This window comes from Hyla sarda, chromosome 11 (genome assembly GCF_029499605.1).
Source record: "Hyla sarda isolate aHylSar1 chromosome 11, aHylSar1.hap1, whole genome shotgun sequence".
NCBI classification, from domain to species: domain Eukaryota; kingdom Metazoa; phylum Chordata; class Amphibia; order Anura; family Hylidae; genus Hyla; species Hyla sarda.
In genome coordinates, this window is record NC_079199.1 from 68842230 (window position 1) to 68866879 (window position 24650).

General features: G+C 50.4%; 1 protein-coding gene across 6 annotated transcripts in view; it reads left to right on the forward strand.

The window, feature by feature from the left end:
* PEAR1 (platelet endothelial aggregation receptor 1) overlaps window positions 1-24650 on the forward strand; it is a 443307-nt gene that overhangs the window by 366999 nt on the left and 51658 nt on the right. For all 6 annotated transcript variants that reach the window (XM_056545694.1, XM_056545692.1, XM_056545693.1 and 3 more), the window contains one exon: window positions 24388-24516. In XM_056545694.1, coding sequence (XP_056401669.1) covers window positions 24388-24516 — 129 coding nt within the window. The remainder of the gene's footprint in view (window positions 1-24387; window positions 24517-24650) is intronic.

The following is a 24650-nucleotide window of genomic DNA, read 5'->3' on the forward strand; positions in this document are numbered from 1 at the left end:
GAACCGGTCCACTAGCACGGTCCACGCCAATCCCTCTCTGGCACAGAGGATCCACCTCCTGCCAGCCGGCATCGTGACAGTAGATCCGGCCATGGATCCCGCTGAAGTTCCTCTGCCAGTTGTCGCCGACCTCACCACGGTGGTCGCCCAGCAGTCACAACAGATAGCGCAACAAGGCCACCAGCTGTCTCAACTGACCGTGATGCTACAGCAGCTACTACCACAGCTTCAGCAATCATCTCCTCCGCCAGCTCCTGCACCTCCTCCGCAGCGAGTGGCCGCTCCAGGCCTACGACTATCCTTGCCGGATAAATTTGATGGGGACTCTAAATTTTGCCGTGGCTTTCTTTCCCAATGTTCCCTGCACTTGGAGATGATGTCGGACCAGTTTCCTACTGAAAGGTCTAAGGTGGCTTTCGTAGTCAGCCTTCTGTCTGGAAAAGCTCTGTCATGGGCCACACCGCTCTGGGACCGCAATGACCCCGTCACTGCCTCTGTACACTCCTTCTTCTCAGAAATTCGAAGTGTCTTTGAGGAACCTGCCCGAGCCTCTTCTGCTGAGACTGCCCTGTTGAACCTGGTCCAGGGTAATTCTTCCGTTGGCGAGTACGCCGTACAATTCCGTACTCTTGCTTCAGAACTATCCTGGAATAATGAGGCCCTCTGCGCGACCTTTAAAAAAGGCCTATCCAGCAACATTAAAGATGTTCTGGCCGCACGAGAAATCCCTGCTAACCTACATGAACTCATTCATCTAGCCACTCGCATTGACATGCGTTTTTCCGAAAGGCGTCAGGAGCTCCGCCAGGATATGGACTTTGTTCGCACGAGGCGTTTTCTCTCCCCGGCTCCTCTCTCCTCTGGTCCCCTGCAATCCGTTCCTGTGCCTCCCGCCGTGGAGGCTATGCAGGTCGACCGGTCTCGCCTGACACCTCAAGAGAGGACACGACGCCGCATGGAGAATATCTGCCTGTACTGTGCCGGTACCGAACACTTCCTGAAGGATTGTCCTATCCGTCCTCCCCGCCTGGAAAAACGTACGCTGACTCCGCACAAAAGTGAGACAGTCCTTGATGTCAACTCTGCTTCTCCACGTCTTACTGTGCCTGTGCGGATATCTGCCTCTACCTTCTCCTTCTCTACTATGGCCTTCTTGGATTCCGGATCTGCAGGAAATTTTATTCTGGCCTCTCTCATCAACAGGTTCAACATCCCGGTGACCAGTCTCGCCAGACCCCTCTACATCAATTGTGTTAACAATGAAAGATTGGACTGTACCATACGTCTCTGCACGGAGCCCCTCCTAATGTGCATCGGACCTCATCACGAGAAAATTGAGTTTTTGGTCCTCCCCAATTGCACTTCCGAAATTCTCCTTGGACTACCCTGGCTTCAACACCATTCCCCAACCCTGGATTGGTCCACTGGAGAGATCAAGAGTTGGGGCCCCTCTTGTTTCAAGGACTGCCTTAAACCGGTTCCCAGTACTCCTTGCCGTGACTCTGTGGTTCCCCCTGTAACTGGTCTCCCTAAGGCCTATATGGACTTTGCGGATGTTTTTTGCAAAAAACAAGCTGAGACTCTACCTCCTCACAGGCCTTATGACTGTCCTATTGACCTCCTCCCGGGCACTACTCCACCCCGGGGCAGAATTTATCCTCTCTCTGCCCCAGAGACTCTTGCTATGTCTGAGTACATCCAGGAAAATTTAAAAAAGGGCTTTATCCGCAAATCCTCCTCTCCTGCCGGAGCCGGATTTTTCTTTGTGTCCAAAAAAGATGGCTCCCTACGTCCTTGCATTGACTACCGCGGTCTTAATAAAATCACGGTAAAGAACCGCTACCCCCTACCTCTCATCTCTGAACTCTTTGATCGCCTCCAAGGTGCCCACATCTTTACCAAACTGGACTTAAGAGGTGCTTATAATCTCATCCGCATCAGAGAGGGGGATGAATGGAAAACGGCATTTAACACTAGAGATGGACACTTTGAGTACCTGGTCATGCCCTTTGGCCTGTGCAACGCCCCTGCCGTCTTCCAAGACTTTGTTAATGAAATTTTTCGTGACCTCTTATACTCCTGTGTTGTTGTATATCTGGACGATATCCTGATTTTTTCTGCCAATCTAGAAGAACACCGCCAGCATGTCCGTATGGTTCTTCAGAGACTTCGTGACAATCAACTTTATGCCAAGATGGAGAAATGTCTGTTTGAATGCCAATCTCTTCCTTTCCTAGGATACTTGGTCTCTGGCCAGGGACTACAAATGGATCCAGACAAACTCTCTGCCGTCTTAGATTGGCCACGCCCCTCCGGACTCCGTGCTATCCAACGTTTTTTGGGGTTCGCCAATTATTACAGACAATTTATTCCACATTTTTCTACCATTGTGGCTCCTATCGTGGCTTTAACCAAAAAGAATTCCAATCCTAAGTCATGGCCTCCTCAAGCGGAAGACGCCTTTAAACAGCTCAAGTCTGCCTTTTCTTCGGCTCCCGTGCTCTCCAGACCTGACCCATCTAAACCCTTCCTATTGGAGGTTGATGCCTCCTCAGTAGGAGCTGGAGCGGTCCTTCTACAAAAAAATTCTTCCGGGCATGCTGTTACTTGTGGTTTTTTTTTCTAGGACCTTCTCTCCGGCGGAGAGGAACTACTCCATCGGGGATCGAGAACTTCTAGCCATTAAATTAGCACTTGAGGAATGGAGGCATCTGCTGGAGGGATCAAGATTTCCAGTTATTATTTACACCGATCACAAGAACCTCTCCTATCTCCAGTCTGCCCAACGGCTGAATCCTCGCCAGGCCAGGTGGTCTCTGTTCTTTGCCCGATTTAATTTTGAAATTCACTTTCGGCCTGCCGACAAGAACATTAGGGCCGATGCGCTCTCTCGTTCCTCGGATGCCTTGGAAGTAGAGCTCTCTCCGCAACACATCATTCCTCCTGACTGCCTGATCTCCACTTCTCCAGCCTCCATCAGGCAAACTCCTCCAGGGAAGACCTTCGTCTCTCCACGCCAACGCCTCGGAATCCTCAAATGGGGTCACTCCTCCCATCTCGCAGGTCATGCGGGCATCAAGAAATCCGTGCAACTCATCTCTCGTTTCTATTGGTGGCCGACTCTGGAGACGGATGTCGTGGATTTTGTGCGAGCCTGCACTGTCTGTGCCCGGGATAAGACTCCTCGCCAGAAGCCCGCTGGTCTTCTTCATCCTCTGCCTGTCCCCGAACAGCCTTGGTCTCTGATTGGTATGGACTTTATTACAGACTTACCCCCATCCCGTGGCAACACTGTTGTTTGGGTGGTCGTTGATCGATTCTCCAAAATGGCACATTTCATCCCTCTTCCTGGTCTTCCTTCAGCGCCTCAGTTGGCAAAACAATTTTTTGTACACATTTTTCGTCTTCACGGGTTGCCCACGCAGATCGTCTCGGATAGAGGCGTCCAATTCGTGTCAAAATTCTGGAGGGCTCTCTGTAAACAACTCAAGATTAAATTAAACTCTTCTTCTGCATATCATCCTCAATCCAATGGGCAAGTAGAAAGAATTAACCAGGTCTTGGGTGATTATTTACGGCATTTTGTTTCCTCCCGCCAGGATGACTGGGCAGATCTTCTACCATGGGCCGAATTCTCGTATAACTTCAGAATCTCTGAATCTTCCTCCAAATCCCCATTTTTCGTGGTGTACGGCCGTCACCCTCTTCCCCCCCTCCCTACTCCCTTGCCCTCTGGTTTGCCCGCTGTGGATGAAATATCTCGTGATCTTTCCACCATATGGAAAGAGACCCAAAATTCTCTCTTACAGGCTTCATCACGCATGAAGAAGTTTGCTGATAAAAAAAGAAGAGCTCCCCCCATTTTTTCTCCTGGAGACAAGGTATGGCTCTCCGCTAAATATGTCCGCTTCCGTGTTCCCAGCTACAAATTGGGACCACGCTATCTTGGTCCTTTCAAAATTTTGTGCCAGATCAATCCTGTCTCTTATAAACTTCTTCTCCCTCCTTCTCTTCGTATTCCTAATGCCTTTCACGTTTCTCTTCTTAAACCACTCATCATCAACCGTTTCTCTCCTAAACTTATCTCTCCCACTCCTGTCTCCGGTTCTTCAGACATCTTTCCTGTAAAGGAGATACTGGCCTCCAAAAAGGTCAGAGGAAAAACCTTCTTTTTGGTTGACTGGGAGGGCTGTGGTCCTGAAGAGAGATCCTGGGAACCTGAGGACAATATCCTAGATAAAAGTCTGGTCCTCAGGTTCTCAGGCTCCAAGAAGAGGGGGAGACCCAAGGGGGGGGTACTGTTACGCCGAGCGCTCCGGGTCCCCGCTCCTCCCCGGAGCGCTCACTACACTCTCGCTCCCGCTGCGCCCCGGTCAGATCCACTGACCGGGTGCGCTGCGATACTGCCTCCAGCCGGGATGCGATTCGCGATGCGGGTGGTGCCCGCTCGCGATGCGCACCCCGGCTCCCGTACCTGACTCGCTCTCCGTCGGTCCTGTCCCGGCGCGCGCGGCCCCGCTCCCTAGGGCGCGCGCGCGCCGGGTCTCTGCGATTTAAAGGGCCACTGCGCCGCTGATTGGCGCAGTGGTTCTAATTAGTGTGTTCACCTGTGCACTCCCTATTTATACCTCACTTCCCCTGCACTCCCTCGCCGGATCTTGTTGCCATTGTGCCAGTGAAAGCGTTTCCTTGTGTGTTCCTAGCCTGTGTTCCAGACCTCCTGCCGTTGCCCCTGACTACGATCCTTGCTGCCTGCCCCGACCTTCTGCTACGTCCGACCTTGCTTCTGTCTACTCCCTTGTACCGCGCCTATCTTCAGCAGTCAGAGAGGTTGAGCCGTTGCTAGTGGATACGACCTGGTCACTACCGCCGCAGCAAGACCATCCCGCTTTGCGGCGGGCTCTGGTGAAAACCAGTAGTGACTTAGAACCGGTCCACTAGCACGGTCCACGCCAATCCCTCTCTGGCACAGAGGATCCACCTCCTGCCAGCCGGCATCGTGACAAGCATACTTTTTAATTTATTTTGGAACTGCGGCATCCTTTCCAACTTGTGGTAATTTGGTAACATTTAAGGCACTTTCTGCGTATACCGGGGGTATAGTAGCGCGGACACCCAGTACAGGGTCTTCTCCTTCAGCCTTTTTATACGAGGGTCCCTCAACAGGCACGACAGCATGAAAGACCCCATTTGCACAAGGTTGGATGCCGAGCTACTCATGTCCCGTTCCTCGTCCTCAGTGATCTCACTGAAGGTATGTTCTTCCCCCCAGCCACGTACAACACCACGGGTACCAGATAGGTGACAACGAGCACCCTGGGATGCCTGTTGTGGTTGGTCTTCCTCCTCCTCCTCAAAGCCACATTCATTTCTCCTCTGACTCCTCTTCCTCACAATCCTCTTCCAGCATTGCCGCAGGTCAAGCAAGCGATGCTGACAAGGCTGTTTCTGGTGGTGATGGTGACCACAACTCTTCCTTTTCCTCTTCACTCTCATCTATGCCCTGATCCAGCATGCTTCACAGGGTACGCCCCAGGAAGAAAACAAATGGTATGATGTCACTGATAGTGCCTTTGGTGCGACTGACTAGGTTTGTCACCTCCTCAAAAGGACGCATGAGCCTACATTGCGCATGAGCGTCCAGTAATGTGGCAAAAAAATTCCCAGCTCCCCAGAGGTTGTCCTAGCACCCCGGTCATACAAATACTCATTAACGGCTTTTTCTTGTTGGAGCAGGTGGTCGAACATTAGGAGTGTTGAATTCCAACGTGTCGGGCTGTTGCAAATCAAGCATGTTGTTTCGCCGCTGGATATCTGAAAAGTGCGCCATGGCCATGTAGGAACGCCTAAAATGGCCACACATCTTCCTGGCCTGCTTCTGGATGACATGTAAGCCTGGGTACTTATGCACAAAGCGTTGTACGATCAGATTACACACATGTGCCATGCACAGCACTTTTGTCAACTTGCCCAAATTCAATGCCGCTAACAAATTTGTTCCATTGTCACAAACCACTTTGCCGATCTCCAGTTGGTGCGGAGTCAGCCACTGATCCACCTGTGTGTTCAGGGCGGAGAGGAGTGCTGGTACGGTGTGACTCTCTGCTTTCAGGCAAGTCAAGCCAAGACGGCGTGACACTGCCGTATCCGGGATGTGGAATAGTACCTGGGGAGCTGGTGGGGTGCCGTTGAAATGGTGTAAGATGCAGAAGAGAACTCAGCCAAGGAGGTTTTGGAAGAGGATAGAGTAGGAGGAGTAGAGGAGGTGGCAGCAGGCCTGCCTGCAAGTCGTGGCGGTATCACCAACTCCTCTGCAGAGCCACGCATTCCATGCATGGCAGCCGTCACCAGGTTTACCCAATGCGCAAGTGATATACCAATGTGTAGGTGATATACCTGCCCTGACCATGCTTTGCAGACCAGGTATCAGTGGTCAGATGGACCCTTGCCCCAACACTGTGTGCCAGACATGCCATTACTTCCTTTTGCACAATCAAGTACAGGTTGGGGATTGCCTTTTGTGCAAAGAAATTTCGGCCAGGTACCTTCCACTGCGGTGTCCCAAAAGCTACAAATTTTTTGAACACCTCAGACTCCACCAGCTTGTATGGTAAAAGCTGGCGGGCTAAGAGTTCAGAAAATCCAGCTGTCAGACGCCGGGCAAGGGGGTGACTTTGTGACATTGACTTCTTACGCTCAAACATGTCCTTGACAGACACCTGACTGTGGGCAGATGAGCAGGAATTGCTCAAGGCGAGAGACGGAGTGGCAGATGGTTGAGAGGACAGCAGTGTTTGACGTGGCTGAAGATGCTGGACGAGGAGGAGGATGGCGGCTTTGAGTTTGTGTGCTGCTTGTACTCATGTGTTGATCCTATAGGCGTATGTGATGTGAGATCATGTGCCTTCGCAAAGCAGTTGTACCTAGGTGGGTGTTGGACTTCCCACGACTCAGTTTCTTTTGGCACAGGTTGCAAATGGCATCGCTGTTGTCAGAGGCAGACACACACAAAAAAAACGCCACACTGCTGAGCTCTACAATTACGGCATTCTGGTGGTGGCAAAAGCATGCGTCGATTGGCGTGCTGTCTGGCTGACCCCGGGTGCCGATGCATGCTGTCTGACTGTGCCACAAGCTCGTTGCGACGACCTCCCCCTGCTTCCAACTCGTCTCCTCCCCCTCTCTGTCTCCCCATCTGAACTTTCCCCCTGTTCTTCTTTTTTTCTAGCGGGCACCCACGTGACATCCACAGACGCATCGTCATCATCAACCACTTCACTTGCATCTGACAACTCAGCAAAGGAAGCACCATTGGGTACAACATCATCATCACACTGTACGTCCGTGTGTATAATGCTGCCTGACTGGGACATATCCCTGTTATCTACACCCTCTGGCAATAATGGTTGCACATCACTAATTTCTTCCAACTGATGTGTAAATAACTCCTCTGACAGATCAAGTGAAGCGGCTGTGGTGCTAGTGTTGGTGGTGGCGGCAGGCGGGCAAGTGGTAACTTGAGAGGTGTCCGAAGCTAAGCTGGAGGAGGATGGTGCGTCAAGGTTCCGAGCAGAAGCTGTAGAATATTGGGTGTCCTGTGTTAGACAGTCAACTATGTCCTCAGAACTTTTCGAGTTCAGGGTACATGGCCTCTGAACACCGGGCATTATTCTAGGGCCAAAGGTAATCACAGCACCAGGACGGCCAGTGCAGGTTGGCCTGCCTCTGCCTGTCATTTTTTTTTTTATTACTGGTACTATGTGTGCAAGCTACTGTGACAACAGATAGGAGTGGCACTGTGCACTGACAGAAGTTGGCAGAGTACACGCTGTAGGCCTGACACACACGCTTGCAGACAACTAACTGCTATTCAATCTATTACAGTCAAAATTGTATTTTTTTTAAATGCACACTACTGTTACATCAGATATGAGTTGCACTGGTGTGACACTGTTCCCTGGCAGGCCCTGAAACACACACGTGTGAAGGAAACTGACTGCTATTACATTACAGTCAAAAAAGTTTTTTTTTTTTTTTTTTAAATGCAAGCTATTGTGACACCAGATATGAGCGGAGGCACTGAGCAAGTGGGCACAGTATACGCCGTGAGCCTGACACACGCTGCCAGGCAGGCAAATTCAATTAGATTACACAGGGGGAAAAAATGCAGACGGATGTTCTAGCCCTAAAAAGGAGATCAGATGAGTCCTTCAGGACTTTAGTGGACACTGAATACTGTAGTTGATTGACAGAAAAAAAGTTTTCCACCGGAGTACCCCTTTTAACCAGTGGTTCCCAACCAGGGTGCCTCCAGCTGTTGCAAAACACACTTGTGAAGGAAACTGACTGCTATTATATTACAGTAAAAAAAAAAAAGTTTTTTTTATATGCAAGCTATTGTGACACCAGATATGAGTGGTTGCACTGGGCAAGTGGGCACAGTATACGCTGTGAGCCTGACACACGCTGCCAGGCAGGCAAATGCAATTAGATTACACAGGGAAAAAAATGCAGACTGATGTTGTATTATATTGCAGTCAAAATGTTTTTTTTCTTTAACCCCTTAAGGACTCAGGGTTTTTCCGTTTTTGCACTTTCGTTTTTTTCCTCCTTACCTTTTAAAAATCATAACTCTTTCAATTTTCCACCTAAAAATTCATATTATGGCTTATTTTTTGCGTCGCCAATTCTACTTTGCAGTGACATTAGTAATTTTACCCAAAAATGCACAGCGAAACAGAAAAAAAAATCATTGTGCGACAAAATCGGGAAAAAAAATGCCATTTTGTAACTTTTGGGGGCTCCCGTTTCTACGCAGTGCATATTTTCATTATTCTGTAGGTCCATACGGTTAAAATGATACCCTACTTATATAGGTTTGATTTTGTCGCACTTCTGGAAAAAATCATAACTACATGCAGGAAAATTTATATGTTTAAAAATGTCATCTTCTGATACCTATAACTTTTTTATTTTTCCACGTACAGGGTGGTATGAGGACTCATTTTTTGCGCCTTGATCTGAAGTTTTTATCGGTATGATTTTTGTTTTGATCGGACTTTTTGATCACTTTTTATTCATTTTTTAATGGTATAAAAAGTGACCAAAATACGCTTTTTGGGACTTTGGAATTTTTTTGCGCGTACGGGACCTATAACACTGCACACACTGATCTCTCATCCTGATCACAGGCGTGTATTAACACGCCTGTGATCAGTGTTATCGGCACTTGACTGCTCCTGCCTGGATCTCAGGCACGGAGCAGTCATTCGCCGATCGGACACCGAGGAGGCAGGTAAGGGCCCTCCCGGTGTCCGGTCAGCTGTTCGGCATGCCGTGATTTCACCGCGGCGGTCCCGAACAGCCCGACTGAGCAGCCGGGTCACTTTCACTTTCACTTTAGAAGCTTTGACCGCTGCTTCTAAAGGGTTAATACCGCACATCTCTATTTCCTAGGTGTCCTTCTACTTGCACATTAGTTACTCTGTCAGGTCTGTTGGTTAATATTAAGTCCAGTAGGGCGCAGCCTCTGCATTTGGGACAGATAATTGTCTTTAGCTATAGTCAAAAACCTGTTTCCTTTATGAGATTCATAGGTCTCGGTCTCCAAGTTTATATCAGGATAGTTAAAGTCCCCCATTATTATCACCTCATTCTGATTTGCTGCCTTGTTTATTTGCCTCAGTAATTGATATTCTGCCTCTTCTGTTACATTTGGTGGCTTATAGCAAACCCCTATCAGAATTTCTTTATTTTTATCTCCATATTTTTCTTCCCATAATCACTCCACATTATCAATTCCCTCCCATATATCCTCCCGCAGTGCGGCCTTCAAACTGGACTTTACATAAAGACAAACTCCTCCCCCTTTACATTTTGTCCGACCCTTCCTGAATAGACTATAACCCTGTATGTTGACCGCCCAGTCACAGCTATCGACCAACCAAGTCTCTGTTATACCCACTATGTCATAATCCTCCTCAGACATTATCAACTACGATGCTGGATGTGGATCCTACTAACCTGTGTGGCGATGACTCAGACCTTATTGGGTAGTGAAGTCTAAGGTGCCTGTTACGCCGAACACTCCGGGTCCTTGATCCTCCCCGGAGCGCTCGCGGCATTCTCCTCACTGCAGCGCCCCGGTCAGACCCGCTGACCGGGAGCGCTGCACTGACACTACTGACGGGGATTCGATTCGCATAGCGGGATGCGCCCGCTCGCGAATCGCATCCCAAGCTACTTACCTGTCCCGGTCCCATGCTGTCACGTTCTGGCGCGCGCGGCTCCGCTCTCTAGGGTGCGCGCCAGCTCTCTAAGATTTAAAGGGCCAGTGCACCTCTGATTGGTGCCTGGCCCAATCACTGTAATTAGCTCCCACCTGCTCCACGCCTATATAACCTCATTTGCCCTTCCCAGTATTGCCGGATCTTGTTGCCATTGTGCCAGTGAAAGCATTCCTTGTATGTCCCAAGCCAGTGTTCCAGACCTTCTGCCGTTTCCCCTGACTACAATCCTTGCTGCCTGCCCTGACCTTCTGCTACGTCCTTGCTCTTGCCTAATCCCTTGTACCGCGCCTATCTCAGCAGTCAGTCGGGGTTGAGTCGCTATCGGGTGGAACGACCTGGGGGGTTACCTGCCGCAGCAAGTCCATCCCGCTTTGCGGCGGGCTCTGGTGAATACCAGTAACCCCTTAGACTCCGTTCCCCTGGTATGGCCCACGTCATCTCCCCACTGACACAGAGGATCCACCACCAGTATCCTCACAGTACCCGGATCCTGACAGTAGATCCGGCCATGGATCCCGCTGAGGTTCCGCTGCCAAGTCTCGCTGACCTATCCACGGTGGTCGCCCAGCAATCCTAACAAATCGCCCAACAAGGACAGCAGCTGTCGCAGTTGACCGCCATGCTACAGCAACTTCTGCCACTGCTACAGCAGCAACCATCTCCTCCGCCAGCTCCGGCACCTCCTCCGCAGCGAGTGCCCGATCCTGGCCTCCGCTTGTCCCTGCCGGACAAATTTGATGGGGACTCTAGACTCTGCCGTGGTTTCCTGTGTCAATGTTCCCTACATTTGGAGATGTTGTCGGACCAATTTCCTACAGAGCGGTCTAAGGTGGCTTTCGTAGTTAGTCTTCTGTCTGGAAAGGCCTTGTCTTGGGCCACACCGCTCTGGGACCGCAATGATCCTGCCACAGCCACTGTCCAGTCCTTCTTCGCTGAAGTCCGTAGTGTCTTCGAGGAGCCAGCCCGGGCCTCCTCTGCCGAGACTGCCTTGCTGAACCTAGTCCAAGGAACTTCTTCCGTAGGCGAATATGCCATCCAGTTTCGTACCCTCGCCTCAGAGCTAGCCTGGAACAATGAGGCCCTCTGCGCAACCTTCAAGAAAGGCTTATCCAGCAACATCAAAGATGTACTGGCCGCACGAGAAATTCCAGCTAACCTGTCTGAACTTATCCTTTTGGCCACCCGCATCGACAAGCGTTTTTCTGAAAGACACCAGGAGCTCCGCCAGGAAAAGGACCTTGATCTCTGGGCACCTCTCTCCCATTATCCTTTGCAATCTACCCCTGTGCCTCCCGCCGAGGAGGCTATGCAAGTGGATCGGTCTCGCCTGACCCATGAAGAGAGGTCTTGTCGCAGAGATAAAAACTTATGCCTGTACTGCGCTAGTACTGAACATTTCCTAGTGGACTGCCCTATTCGTCCTCCGTGTCTGGAAAACGCACGCACCCTGTTCAAATGGGAGTATCGTCCCTTGGTGTGAACTCTGCTTCTCCACGTCTCACTGTGCCTGTGCGGATTTCTCCTTCTGCCAACTCCTCCTTCTCAGCTGTGGCCTTCTTGGACTCTGGTTCTGCGGGAAATTTTATTCTGGCCTCTTTTGTTAATAGGTTCTGCATCCCAGTGACCCGTCTCGTCAAGCCCCTTTACATTTCTTCGGTCAACGGAGTAAAATTGGACTGCACTGTGCGTTACCGCACAGAACCCCTGCTTATGAGCATTGGACTGCATCACGAGAAAATTGAATTTTTTGTTCTGCCCAACTGCACCTCTGAAGTCCTCCTCGGTTTGCCATGGCTCCAACATCATTCTCCCACCCTTGACTGGACCACCAGGGAGATCAAGAATTGGGGTCCTGCTTGTCACAAACGATGCCTCACATCTGCTCCCACTTGTCTAACTCCTGAGCTTCCACCCATACCGGTCCCTCACAAGGCTTACCAGGATATTACCAGGATATTCTCTCAATCTTGACGAGAAGAAATTAAATGACAGAGATAATCTTCTAAAACCTGATTCACCCTTTCGACCTGTCCATTGGATTGGGGATGGTATGCTAAGGAAAATGTATCTTGGAGACGAGAGCAGAGAGCTCTCCAGAACTTGGAGACGAATTGAACACCTCGGTCGGAGACAATATGAGAAGGTAATCCATGAAGGCATAGCTTGGTAAGCTGCAGTGCTGATGGTAACCCTGGTAGAGGCACAAAATGAGCCATTTTAGAGAATGGGTCCACTACAACCCAAATGACCATATTGCCTCCAGAAGAAGGAAGGTCAGTAATAAAGTCCATCGCAATATCGGTCCAAGGCTGCTGTGGCACTGGCAAAGGCTGTAGTAGACCAGCAGGCTTGGAACAGGGGTCTTGTCCCGGGCGCAGATTGAACAAGAATGGACAAAATCAACGACATCCTGCTTTAAAGTGGGCCACCAGTACTGCTGGGAGATGAGCTGCAAGGTTTTACATATTGCGGCATGACCAGCTAGAAGAGAGGAATAACCCCGTTTCAGGACTCAGAGTCTTTAATGAGGAGGTACGTAAGTCTTCCCAGGAGGCAAGTGCTGAAGACATTGTCACGATGCCGGCTGGCAGGTAGTGGACCCTCTGTGCCAGAGAGGGATTGGCGTGGACCGTGCTAGTGGACCGGTTCTAAGCCACTACTGGTTTTCACCAGAGCCCGCCGCAAAGCGGGATGGTCTTGCTGCGGCGGTAGTGACCAGGTCGTATCCACTAGCAACGGCTCACCTCTCTGGCTGCTGAAGATAGGCGCGGTACAAGGGAGTAGGCAGAAGCAAGGTCGGACGTAGCAGAAGGTCGGGGCAGGCAGCAAGGATCGTAGTCAGGGGCAACGGCAGAAGGTCTGGAAACACAGGCAAGGAACACACAAGGAACGCTTTCACTGGCACTAAGGCAACAAGATCCGGCAAGGGAGTGCAAGGGAAGTGAGGTAATATAGGGAAGTGCACAGGTGATTACCCTAATTGGAACCACTGCGCCAATCAGCGGCGCAGTGGCCCTTTAAATCGCAGAGACCCGGCGCGCGCGCGCCCTAGGGAGCGGGGCCGCGCGCGCCGGGACAGAACAGACGGGGAGCGAGTCAGGTAGGGGAGCCGGGGTGCGCATCGCGAGCGGGCGCTACCCGCATCGCGAATCGCATCCCGGCTGGCAGCGGGATCGCAGCGCCCCGGGTCAGAGGACGTGACCGGAGCGCTGCAGCGGAGGGAGGGAAGCGAGCGCTCCGGGGAGGAGCGGGGACCCGGAGCGCTCGGCGTAACAGTACCCCCCCCCTTGGGTCTCCCCCTCTTCTTGGAGCCTGAGAACCTGAGGAGCAGACTTTTGTCAAGGATGTTGTCCTCAGGTTCCCAGGATCTCTCTTCAGGACCACAACCCTCCCAGTCTACTAAAAAAAAAATTTTCCCTCTGACCTTTTTGGCAGCCAAAATTTCCTTGACCGAGAAGACGTCCGAGGAGCCGGAAACAGGAGTGGGAGGAACAGATTTGGGAGAAAAACGGTTGAGGATGAGTGGTTTGAGAAGAGAGACGTGAAAGGCATTAGGGATACGAAGAGAAGGAGGAAGAAGAAGTTTATAAGAGACAGGATTAATTTGACACAAAATTTTGAAAGGACCAAGATAGCGTGGTCCCAACTTGTAGCTAGGGACACGGAAGCGGACATATTTAGCGGAGAGCCATACCTTGTCTCCAGGGGAAAAAACGGGGGGAGCTCTTCTTTTCTTATCCGCGAACCTCTTCATGCGTGAAGAAGCCTGTAAGAGAGAATTTTGGGTCTCTCTCCATATAATGGAAAGGTCACGAGAAATTTCATCCACAGCGGGCAGACCAGAGGGCAAGGGGGTAGGGAGGGGGGGAAGAGGGTGACGGCCGTACACCACGAAAAATGGGGATTTGGAGGAAGATTCAGAGACCCTGAAGTTATACGAGAATTCGGCCCATGGAAGGAGATCTGCCCAGTCATCCTGGCGGGAGGAAACAAAATGTCGCAAATAATCACCCAAGATCTGGTTAATTCTTTCTACTTGTCCATTGGATTGAGGATGATATGCAGAGGAAAAATTTAATTTAATCTTGAGTTGTTTACAGAGAGCCCTCCAGAATTTAGACACGAATTGGACACCTCTATCCGAGACAATCTGCGTAGGCAACCCGTGAAGACGAAAAATGTGTACAAAAAATTGTTTAGCCAACTGAGGCGCAGAAGGAAGACCAGGAAGAGGGATGAAATGTGCCATTTTGGAGAATCGATCAACGACCACCCAAATAACAGTGTTGCCACGGGAAGGGGGTAAATCAGTAATAAAATCCATACCAATCAGAGACCAAGGCTGTTCGGGGACAGGCAGAGGATGAAGAAAACCAGCGGGCTTCTGGCGAGGAGTCTTATCCCGGGCACAGATAGTGCAGGCTCGCACAAAGTCCCCAACATCCGTCTCCAGAGTCGGCCACCAATAGAAGCGGGAGATGAGTTGCACAGATTTCTTGATGCCCGCATGACCTGCGAGATGGGAGGAGTGACCCCATTTGAGGATTCCGAGGCGTTGGCGTGGAGAAACAAAGGTCTTTCCTGGAGGAGTCTGCCTGATGGAGGCAGGAGAAGTGGAGATCAGGCAGTCAGGTGGAATGATGTGTTGCGGAGGGAGATCAACTTCTGAGGCATCCGAGGAACGAGAGAGAGCATCGGCCCTAATGTTCTTATCGGCAGGACGAAAGTGAATCTCAAAATTAAATCGGGCAAAGAACAGAGACCACCGGGCCTGGCGAGGATTCAGCCGTTGGGCAGACTGGAGGTAGGAGAGGTTCTTGTGGTCGGTGTAGATAATAACAGGAAATCTTGATCCCTCCAGCAGATGCCTCCATTCCTCAAGTGCTAATTTAATGGCTAAAAGCTCTCGATCCCCGATGGAGTAGTTCCTCTCCGCTGGAGAGAAGGTCCTAGAGAAAAAACCACAAGTGACAGCATGCCCGGAAGAATTTTTTTGTAGAAGAACAGCTCCAGCTCCCACTGAGGAGGCATCAACCTCCAATAGGAAGGGTTTGGAAGGGTCAGGTCTGGAGAGCACGGGAGCCGAAGAAAAGGCAGACTTGAGTCGTTTAAAGGCGTCTTCTGCTTGAGGAGGCCAGGACTTGGGATCAGCATTTTTTTTGGTTAAAGCCACGATAGGAGCCACAATGGTAGAAAAATGTGGAATAAATTGCCTGTAATAATTGGCGAACCCCAAAAAGCGTTGGATAGCACGGAGTCCGGAGGGGCGTGGCCAATCTAAGACGGCAGAGAGTTTGTCTGGATCCATCTGTAGTCCCTGGCCAGAGACCAAATATCCTAGAAAAGGAAGAGATTGGCATTCAAACAGACATTTCTCAATTTTGGCATAGAGTTGGTTGTCACGAAGTCTCTGAAGAACCATACGGACATGCTGGCGGTGTTCTTCTAGATTGGCAGAAAAAATTAGGATATCGTCCAGATATACAACAACACAGGAGTATAACAGATCACGAAAAATTTCATTGACAAAGTCTTGGAAGACGGCAGGGGCATTGCACAGTCCAAAGGGCATGACCAGATACTCAAAGTGTCCATCTCTGGTGTTAAATGCCGTTTTCCACTCGTCCCCCTCTCTGATGCGGATGAGGTTATAGGCGCCTCTTAAGTCCAATTTAGTGAAGATGTGGGCACCTTGGAGGCGATCAAAGAGTTCAGAGATGAGGGGTAAGGGGTAGCGGTTCTTAACCGTGATTTTATTAAGACCGCGGTAGTCAATGCAAGGACGTAGGGAGCCATCTTTTTTGGACACAAAGAAAAATCCGGCTCCGGCAGGAGAGGAGGATTTACGGATAAAGCCCTTTTTTAGATTCTCCTGGACGTATTCGGACATGGCAAGAGTCTCTGGGGCAGAGAGAGGATAAATTCTGCCCCGGGGTGGAGTAGTGCCCGGGAGGAGGTCGATAGGGCAATCATAAGGCCTGTGAGGAGGTAGAGTCTCAGCTTGTTTTTTGCAGAAAACATCCGCGAAGTCCATATAGGCCTTAGGGAGACCGGTTACTGGAGGAACCACAGAGTTACGGCAAGGGTTACTGGGAACCGGTTTTAGACAGTTCTTGGAACAAGAGGACCCCCAACTCTTGATCTCCCCAGTGGACCAATCCAGGGTTGGGGAATGAAGTTGAAGCCAGGGAAGTCCAAGGAGAATTTCTGAGGTGCAATTGGGGAGGACCAAAAGTTCAATCCTCTCATGATGAGCTCCGATGCTCATAAGAAGGGGCTCCGTGCGGAAACGTATGGTACAGTCCAATCTTTCATTATTTACACAATTGATGTAGAGGGGTCTGGCAAGACTGGTCACCGGGATGTTGAACCTGTAGACGAGAGAGGCCAAAATAAAATTTCCTGCAGATCCAGAGTCCAAGAAGGCCACCGTAGAGAAGGAGAAGGCAGAGGCAGACATCCGCACAGGCACAGTAAGACGTGGAGAAGCAGAGAAGACATCAAGGACTGTCTCACCTTTGTGCGGAGTCAGCGTACGTCTTTCCAGGCGGGGAGGACGGATAGGACAATCCCTCAGGAAGTGTTCGGTACTAGCACAGTACAGGCAGAGGTTCTCCATACGGCGTCGTGTCCTCTCTTGAGGTGTCAGGCGAGACCGGTCGACCTGCATAGCCTCCACGGCGGGAGGCACAGGAACAGATTGCAGGGGACCAGAGGAGAGAGGAGCCGAGGAGACGAAACGCCTCGTGCGAACAGAGTCCATATCTTGGCGGAGTTCCTGACGCCTTTCAGAAAAACGCATGTCAATGCGAGTGGCTAGGTGAATAAGTTCATGTAGATTAGCAGGAATTTCTCGTGCGGCCAGAACATCTTTAATGTTGCTGGATAGGCCTTTTTTGAAGGTCGCGCAGAGGGCCTCATTATTCCAGGACAATTCTGAAGCAAGTGTACGGAACTGTACGGCATACTCGCCAACGGAAGAATTACCCTGGACCAGGTTCAACAGGGCAGTCTCAGCAGAAGAGGCTCGGGCAGGTTCCTCAAAGACACTTCGGATTTCCGAGAAGAAGGAGTGTACAGAGGCAGTGACGGGGTCATTGCGGTCCCAGAGCGGTGTGGCCCATGACAGGGCTTTTCCGGACAGAAGACTGACTACGAAAGCCACCTTAGACCTTTCAGTGGGAAACAGGTCCGACATCATCTCCAGATGCAGGGAACATTGGGAAAGAAAGCCACGGCAAAACTTAGAGTCCCCATCAAATTTATCCGGCAAGGATAAGCGTATCCCAGGAGCGGCCACTCGCTGCGGAGGAGGTGCAGGAGCTGGCGGAGGAGATGACTGCTGAAGCTGTGGTAGTAACTGTTGTAGCATAACGGTCAGTTGAGACAGCTGTTGGCCTTGTTGCGCTATCTGTTGTGACTGCTGGGCGACCACCGTGGTGAGGTCAGCGACAACTGGCAGAGGAACTTCAGCGGGATCCATGGCCGGATCTACTGTCACGATGCCGGCTGGCAGGTAGTGGACCCTCTGTGCCAGAGAGGGATTGGCGTGGACCGTGCTAGTGGACCGGTTCTAAGCCACTACTGGTTTTCACCAGAGCCCGCCGCAAAGCGGGATGGTCTTGCTGCGGCGGTAGTGACCAGGTCGTATCCACTAGCAACGGCTCACCTCTCTGGCTGCTGAAGATAGGCGCGGTACAAGGGAGTAGGCAGAAGCAAGGTCGGACGTAGCAGAAGGTCGGGGCAGGCAGCAAGGATCGTAGTCAGGGGCAACGGCAGAAGGTCTGGAAACACAGGCAAGGAACACACAAGGAACGCTTTCACTGGCACTAAGGCAACAAGATCCGGCAAGGGAGTGCAAGGGAAGTGAGGTAATATAGGGAAGTGCACAGGTGATTACCCTAATTGGAACCACTGCGCCAATCAGCGGCGCAGTGGCCCTTTAAATCGCAGAGACCCGGCGCGCGCGCGCCCTAGGGAGCGGGGCCGCGCGCGCCGGGACAGAACAGACGGGGAGCGAGTCAGGTAGGGGAGCCGGGGTGCGCATCGCGAGCGGGCGCTACCCGCATCGCGAATCGCATCCCGGCTGGCAGCGGGATCGCAGCGCCCCGGGTCAGAGGACGTGACCGGAGCGCTGCAGCGGAGGGAGGGAAGCGAGCGCTCCGGGGAGGAGCGGGGACCCGGAGCGCTCGGCGTAACAGACATGCTGGTGCTGCAAAGAAGACACGATCAGAATGAATAATATGTTGAGGATGGGACTCCTGGTCTTGTACATCTGAGGATCTGGACAGAGCATCAGCACAAAGATTCTTCTCAGCAGGGCAAAAGTGGATAAAGAAATCAAATCTGGAGAAGAACAGAGAGCAAGAGCCTGTCGGGGGTTGAGACGATGGGCAGACTGGGGATAGACAAAGGTCTTCTGGTCTGAATAGATAGTTAGTGGCTGTACAGAGTTTACACCATTCTTCTAAGGCCAACTTTATGGCTAAGAGCTCACGATCTCCGATAGTATAATTTCTCTCTGCAGGGGAGAAGGTCTTCGAGAAGAATTTACAGTTCTTACAGTTTACAGTTCTTCCCTTAGAAGATTTTTGCGTTAAGACTGTACCTGCCCCAACCAAAGAAGCATCTACTTCTAAGATAAATGGCTTGCTGGGATCTGGTCTAGATAAAGCAGGAGCAGAAGCGAAGGTGGACATTAACTGTTTGAAAGCTTCTTCAGCCTCTTGAGTCCAGACCCTAGAATTAGCAGTCTTCTTGGTAAGCGAAACGATAGAAAGTTTAGTCTCAAGGGGCGACATGCCTTCTTTACCATGAGAACTGTGAACTTATGGAACAGTCTACCTCAGGAACTGGTCACAGCAGGAAAAATTAACAGCTTTAATGGACATATGTCTTTTTTCGACCGTACTAACTATGTAACTATGTGACTATGTAACCAAGGTGGGGTAGTGAGGAATAAACTGCCGATAGTAATTAGCAAAACCAATGAAGTGCTGAATAGCTTTCAAACCAGTGGGGCGTGGCCAATCCAGAACTGCGGACAACTTGTTGGGATCCATTTGAAGACCTTGACTGGTGACAATATGATAGGAATGGAAGGCTGGCTTTTTCATAGGTACACTTCTAAAGTTTAGCATAGAGATGATTTTTTCGGAGACGCTGTGATACTTGGTGGAGATGAAGGCGATGAGACTGGACATTGGGTGAATAGTAGACAACGTAGTCCAAGTAGACAACGTCGTCCAAGTAGACAATGACACAGGAGTATAAGTAGACAATGACACAGAAGGTGTCAAAAAATAGAAGGTCACAAAAAATGTCATTGACGAACTCTTGGAAGACTGCTGGAGCATTACAAAGCCCGAATGGCATCACAAGATACTCAAAATTTCCATCACAAGTATTGAACGCAGTCTTCCATTCATCCCCTTCACGTATGCGAATCAAATTATTGGCCCCTCGTAGGTCGAGTTTGGAGAAGATCCTAGCACCACATAGACGATTAAATAACTCAGAGATCAATGGAAGGGGATAGTGTTTTTTTACAGTAATTTTATTCAGGCCACGGTAGTCGATACAAGGTTGAATCCCCCTCCTGCAGGAGATGATAAAACCTTTCTTTAGATTTTCTTATATACAGTTAGACATGGCCTGAATTTCTGGAACAGACAAGGGGTAAATTCTGCCCCGAGGAGGTGTGGTTCCAGGCAATAAGTCAATATGACAATCGTAAGCTTGTTTCTCGCTGAAGACGTCAGCAAAATCCTAAAAAAAAAGGCAGACCGGGCAGAGGGGTGGAAGGAGACACCAACTTGGATGGAAGGGTATGGAAACAGTTGTTATAGCAGTAAGTTCCACAAGTCTTCCAGTCAAGATGTAGTTGTAACCAGGGAAGGCCTAGTATAAGAGTGGAGTTACAATGTGGAAATACATAGGACAAATTTTCCTTATGCAGAACTCCAACTTGCACAGACAAGGGTTCTGTGTGAAATAAGATAGTACAGTCCAGATTTTCTCCATTGACCGAAGAGATGTACAAAGGCTTCAGAAGGTTACTGGCAGATGATACCTATGCACTAATGAGGCATCGATAAAGTTCCCCGCAGAACCAGAGTCCAGGAAGGCCAGAACTGAGATAGTCTCTTTGGAAGGTAGAGACAGCTGGACTGTCAAATTCAAGAGGAGGTATTCACACCTAGGGAGGCCTCTCTTACAAACCCTAGGTGCGAGCATTTCCCTGTGACTGAGGACGCAGAGGATAATCTCTGAGGAAATTATCTGCACTGGAGCAGTATAGGCAGAGGTTCTCAGCTCATCGGCGGGTTCTTTCCTTCAGGGTCAGGCGAGACTGATCCCCCTGTATAGCCTCCACAGCGGGAGGCATCATAGAAGGTTGCGGTGGTTTCTGGAAGACGAGTGCCAGACGAGGAAAGCACCAAGGTCGTGCAGACTCCCTTTCTTGGCGAAGTTCCTCACGTTGGTCAGAGAAATGTATATCTATCAGAGATGCCAACTGTATGAGTTCATTCAGGGTAGCAAGCAATTCCTGGGCGGCAAGGACATCCTTGATATGGCGAGAAAGTCCTCTCTTGAACGTGGCACATAAGAGCTTCATTGTTCCAAGATAATTCCGATGCCAGGGTACGAAATTGAATGGCGTACTCGCCCACAGAGGAGTTGCCCTGCAAAAGACTGAGCAGTGCCATCTCAACGGAGGAGGCTTGGCCTGGTTCTTCAAAGACACCCCGAAATTCCATCAGGAAAGTTTGGAGATTGGTTGTGAGAGCATCACTGTAGTCCCAAAACAGAGTTGCCCAGGCCAAAGCCCATCCAGTTAGGAAACTGATGACAAAGGCCACCTTTGCTCGTTCCATAGGGAACTGTTCCTCCATGAGTTCAATGTGCATTGAGCACTAAGTCATGAAACCATGACAGGACTTGGGATCCCCCTCAAGAAGAGTTTTGTTCCGGAAGAGACTGCAGCAGTGGGTGACACCACTGGAGCAGGAGGAGTCTGAGGATGTTGTTGAGCAGTTAGCAACTGCTGCATGGCAGATAACTGGCTCAACTGCTGTGCCTGCTGGGCCAACTACTGTGACTGGAGTGCCACGATAGAAACAAGATCCGAATTATCTGGCAGAGGAACCCCAGTGGGATCCATGGCCAGATCTTGCTGTTACAATGCTGGATGTGGATCCTACCCCCGATACGGCTTGGCCACACTGGTAGCTGGTCAAGGTGAGGTACCAGAGGATGAGGCAGAAGCGTAGTCAAACTTAGCAGGAGTTCAAGGCAGGCGGCAAAGGTGCATAGTCAAATAACATAGCAGGAAGGTCTGGATGCACAGGAAGATTCAAACAGGCAAAAGGAACACTTAATCTCAGGCTAGGGGCACTGAAAATCCAGCAGGGAAGTGGGGAGGAGCTGACATAAATAACGTATGGGATGGACCAGACACCAATTAGTGGTGCGTTGGCCATTTAAATCTAGAGAAGGTGCCACGCGCAACCTAGGACGCCGGGGCGGGGTCCCAGCGGGAGTTAGGAGACGGTGGGCACTCACGGTCCTGGTGTGGGACTGGAGCACCCACGTGACAATGTGTACTGTGTAAAAAAAAATAAAGTGATCATCCCTCCCTGCTTCCAGCTTGTGGTCCAAAGAAGGCTCCAATATTATTTACTGTGTAAGTCGGTGTGGAGCGCAATTATTTTGTATATGTGAATATCGGCACTTAGAAGAGGACACTGAACCCTCCCTTCTTTTAGGTGAAAGATATAATCGCGCATGCACACTATGCAAATTTAATTAAAAAGGCTATACCACCAACGAAATATCACTGCTGAACATTTCTATATTATTTGAACTTTGCACTGTCCCCAACAAACTATTATAACATCTAGTGCAATCCATTTTATTTTATACCATCCAGCCGTTTTCTTATCAGTTGGTATACCTATTCCAGGCTGTTTTAACATATTTTATTACACTATTGTGTATTTACCATTGTAACCCCTCCGTCTGATGCAAGGGCCCTGCTAAGGTGACAGGAGGTTCACTTAATTTTAATTCTATTTTATGCATCATATAATAAATTGTCTTTATCTGGATCCTACTTCCTCTCATCTTTTCCTTCTCCCAATGTACCTTTGAGGACTGGCTCCAGGCCCCTACATGAAAATAGGTCCAGCGGGCTGCACAGGCGGCACGCATAGGCCGCCTGGCGCCGACGATAAATATCTTAACAGAAAAAGAGGGCTGGCCCTGCATTGTCCCAGGCAAGCCCTGCTTCTTACTTACAGCCCTGGATGGTCGGCTGCCTGGGAGAGGCGCTTTGAACTCCGGCTTGGCGCGTTGCTGTGCTTAGACGTGAGGTCATGTCACCGTGGGAGCAACAGCAAAGCAGCGCAATGTCGGAGTTCACTGTGCCACCGATCAGTGCGCCCGTCACCCTGGCTGCTATCTCTCTCTCGTACAGAGTCCCGCTTGTCTTCAGTGCACAGAGCCCCGCTTGTCCTCGGTGGACAGAGCCCTGCTTGTCCTCTGTGTACAGAGCCCCGCTTGTCCTCGATGTACAGAGCCCCGCTTGTCCTCGGTGTACAGAGCCCCGCTTGTCCTCGGTGTACAGAGCCCCGCTTGTCCTCGGTGTACAGAGCCCTGCATGTCCTAGGGGTACAGAGCCCCGCTTGTCCTCAGTGTACAGAGCCCCGCATGTCCTAGGGGTACAGAGCCCCGCTTGTCCTCAGTGTACAGAGCCCCGCTTGTCCTCAGTGTACAGAGCCCCGCTTGTCCTCAGTGTACAGAGCCCCGCTTGTCCTCAGTGTACAGAGCCAGCTTGTTCTCAGTGTACAGAGCCCCGCTTTACCTCAGTGCACAGAGCCCCGCTTGTCCTCAGTGTACAGAGCCCTGCTTGTCCTCAGTGCACAGAGCCCTGCTTGTCCTCAGGTACAGAGCCCTGCTTGTCCTCGGTGTACAGAGCCCTGTTTGTCCTCGGTGTACAGAGCCCTGCTTGTCCTCGGTGTACAGAGCCCTGCTTGTCCTCGGTGTACAGAGCCCTGCTTGTCCGCAGTGTACAGAGCCCTGCTTGTCCTCAGTGTACAGAGCCCAGCTTGTCATTCATTGTGCAGAGCCCCGCTTGTCCTCAGTGTACAGAGCCCCGCTTGTCCTCAGTGTACAGAGCCCTGCTTGTCCTCAGTGTACAGAGCCCACTTGTCCTCAGTGTACAGAGCCCTGCTTGTCCTCAGGTACAGAGCCCCGCTTGTCCTCAGGTACAGAGCCCTTCTTGTCCTCAGGTACAGAGCCCCGCTTGTCCTCAGGTACAGAGCCCCGCTTGTCCTCAGGTACAGAGCCCCCAATGTCCTCAGGTACAGAGTCCCCAATGTCCTCAGGTACAGAGCCCTGCTTGTCCTCAGTGACTGCACCTAATGTGGGGAACTATACTGCACCTAATGTGGGGGAACTGAACTGCACCTAATGTGGGGGACTATACTGCACTTAATGTGGGGGAACTATACTGCATCTAATGTGGGGAAACTATACTGCACCTAATGTGAGGAAACTATACTGCACCTAATGTGGGGGAACTATACTGCACCTAATGTGGGGGAACTGTACTGCACCTAATGTGGGGGAACTGTACTGCACCTAATGTGGGGGAACTGTACTGCACCTAATGTGGGGGGAACTGTACTGCACCTAATGTGGGGGGAACTATACTGCACCTAATGTGAGGAAACCAATATGCTTTAAAATGCATGATTTTACCTTTTATGAACAAGAAAATGACGACGTGCTGGCATAATGACGCAACACTATGGGGCTGGTATGTAATTTTTTCCAGGGCTGGTTTTCACACCCAGTCCGGCCCTGATTACCTCCATACATTTTGGCCTTTCTTGGGTGAAGGCAACACCGTTATACTCAGGTACATCCTCTTTGCAATTCTAAGTGAGCTACACATTCCTTTTTTTTCTTTCTATTTTTTCCAGAAAAAGCAACACATCTCAGTTTTTGCTCCGATAACACACACAGAAACTGTGGGCAGGTGTAGCAGTGTTTTGTTGAAAGATTGGGACCTAAAAGTTATCTTCTGTTTCAGACTGCCCTCCTGGACGTTATGGGAAAAAATGTACATTCTATTGTAAATGTTCTAACCACTCCACATGTAACCCCGTGGATGGATCCTGTAAATGTTCTGCTGGGTGGAAAAGCAACGACTGCTCAGAGTGTAAGTTCAAAAGGGACAATTTACTATGGGACTTTTGGGGCTTCTACCACCCCAGCACACATAACCTGCGCTAAAATTCCTCTGTAAGAGTGTTTTGTAATCGTATTACCCCTAATAGCGATATTATTTATACA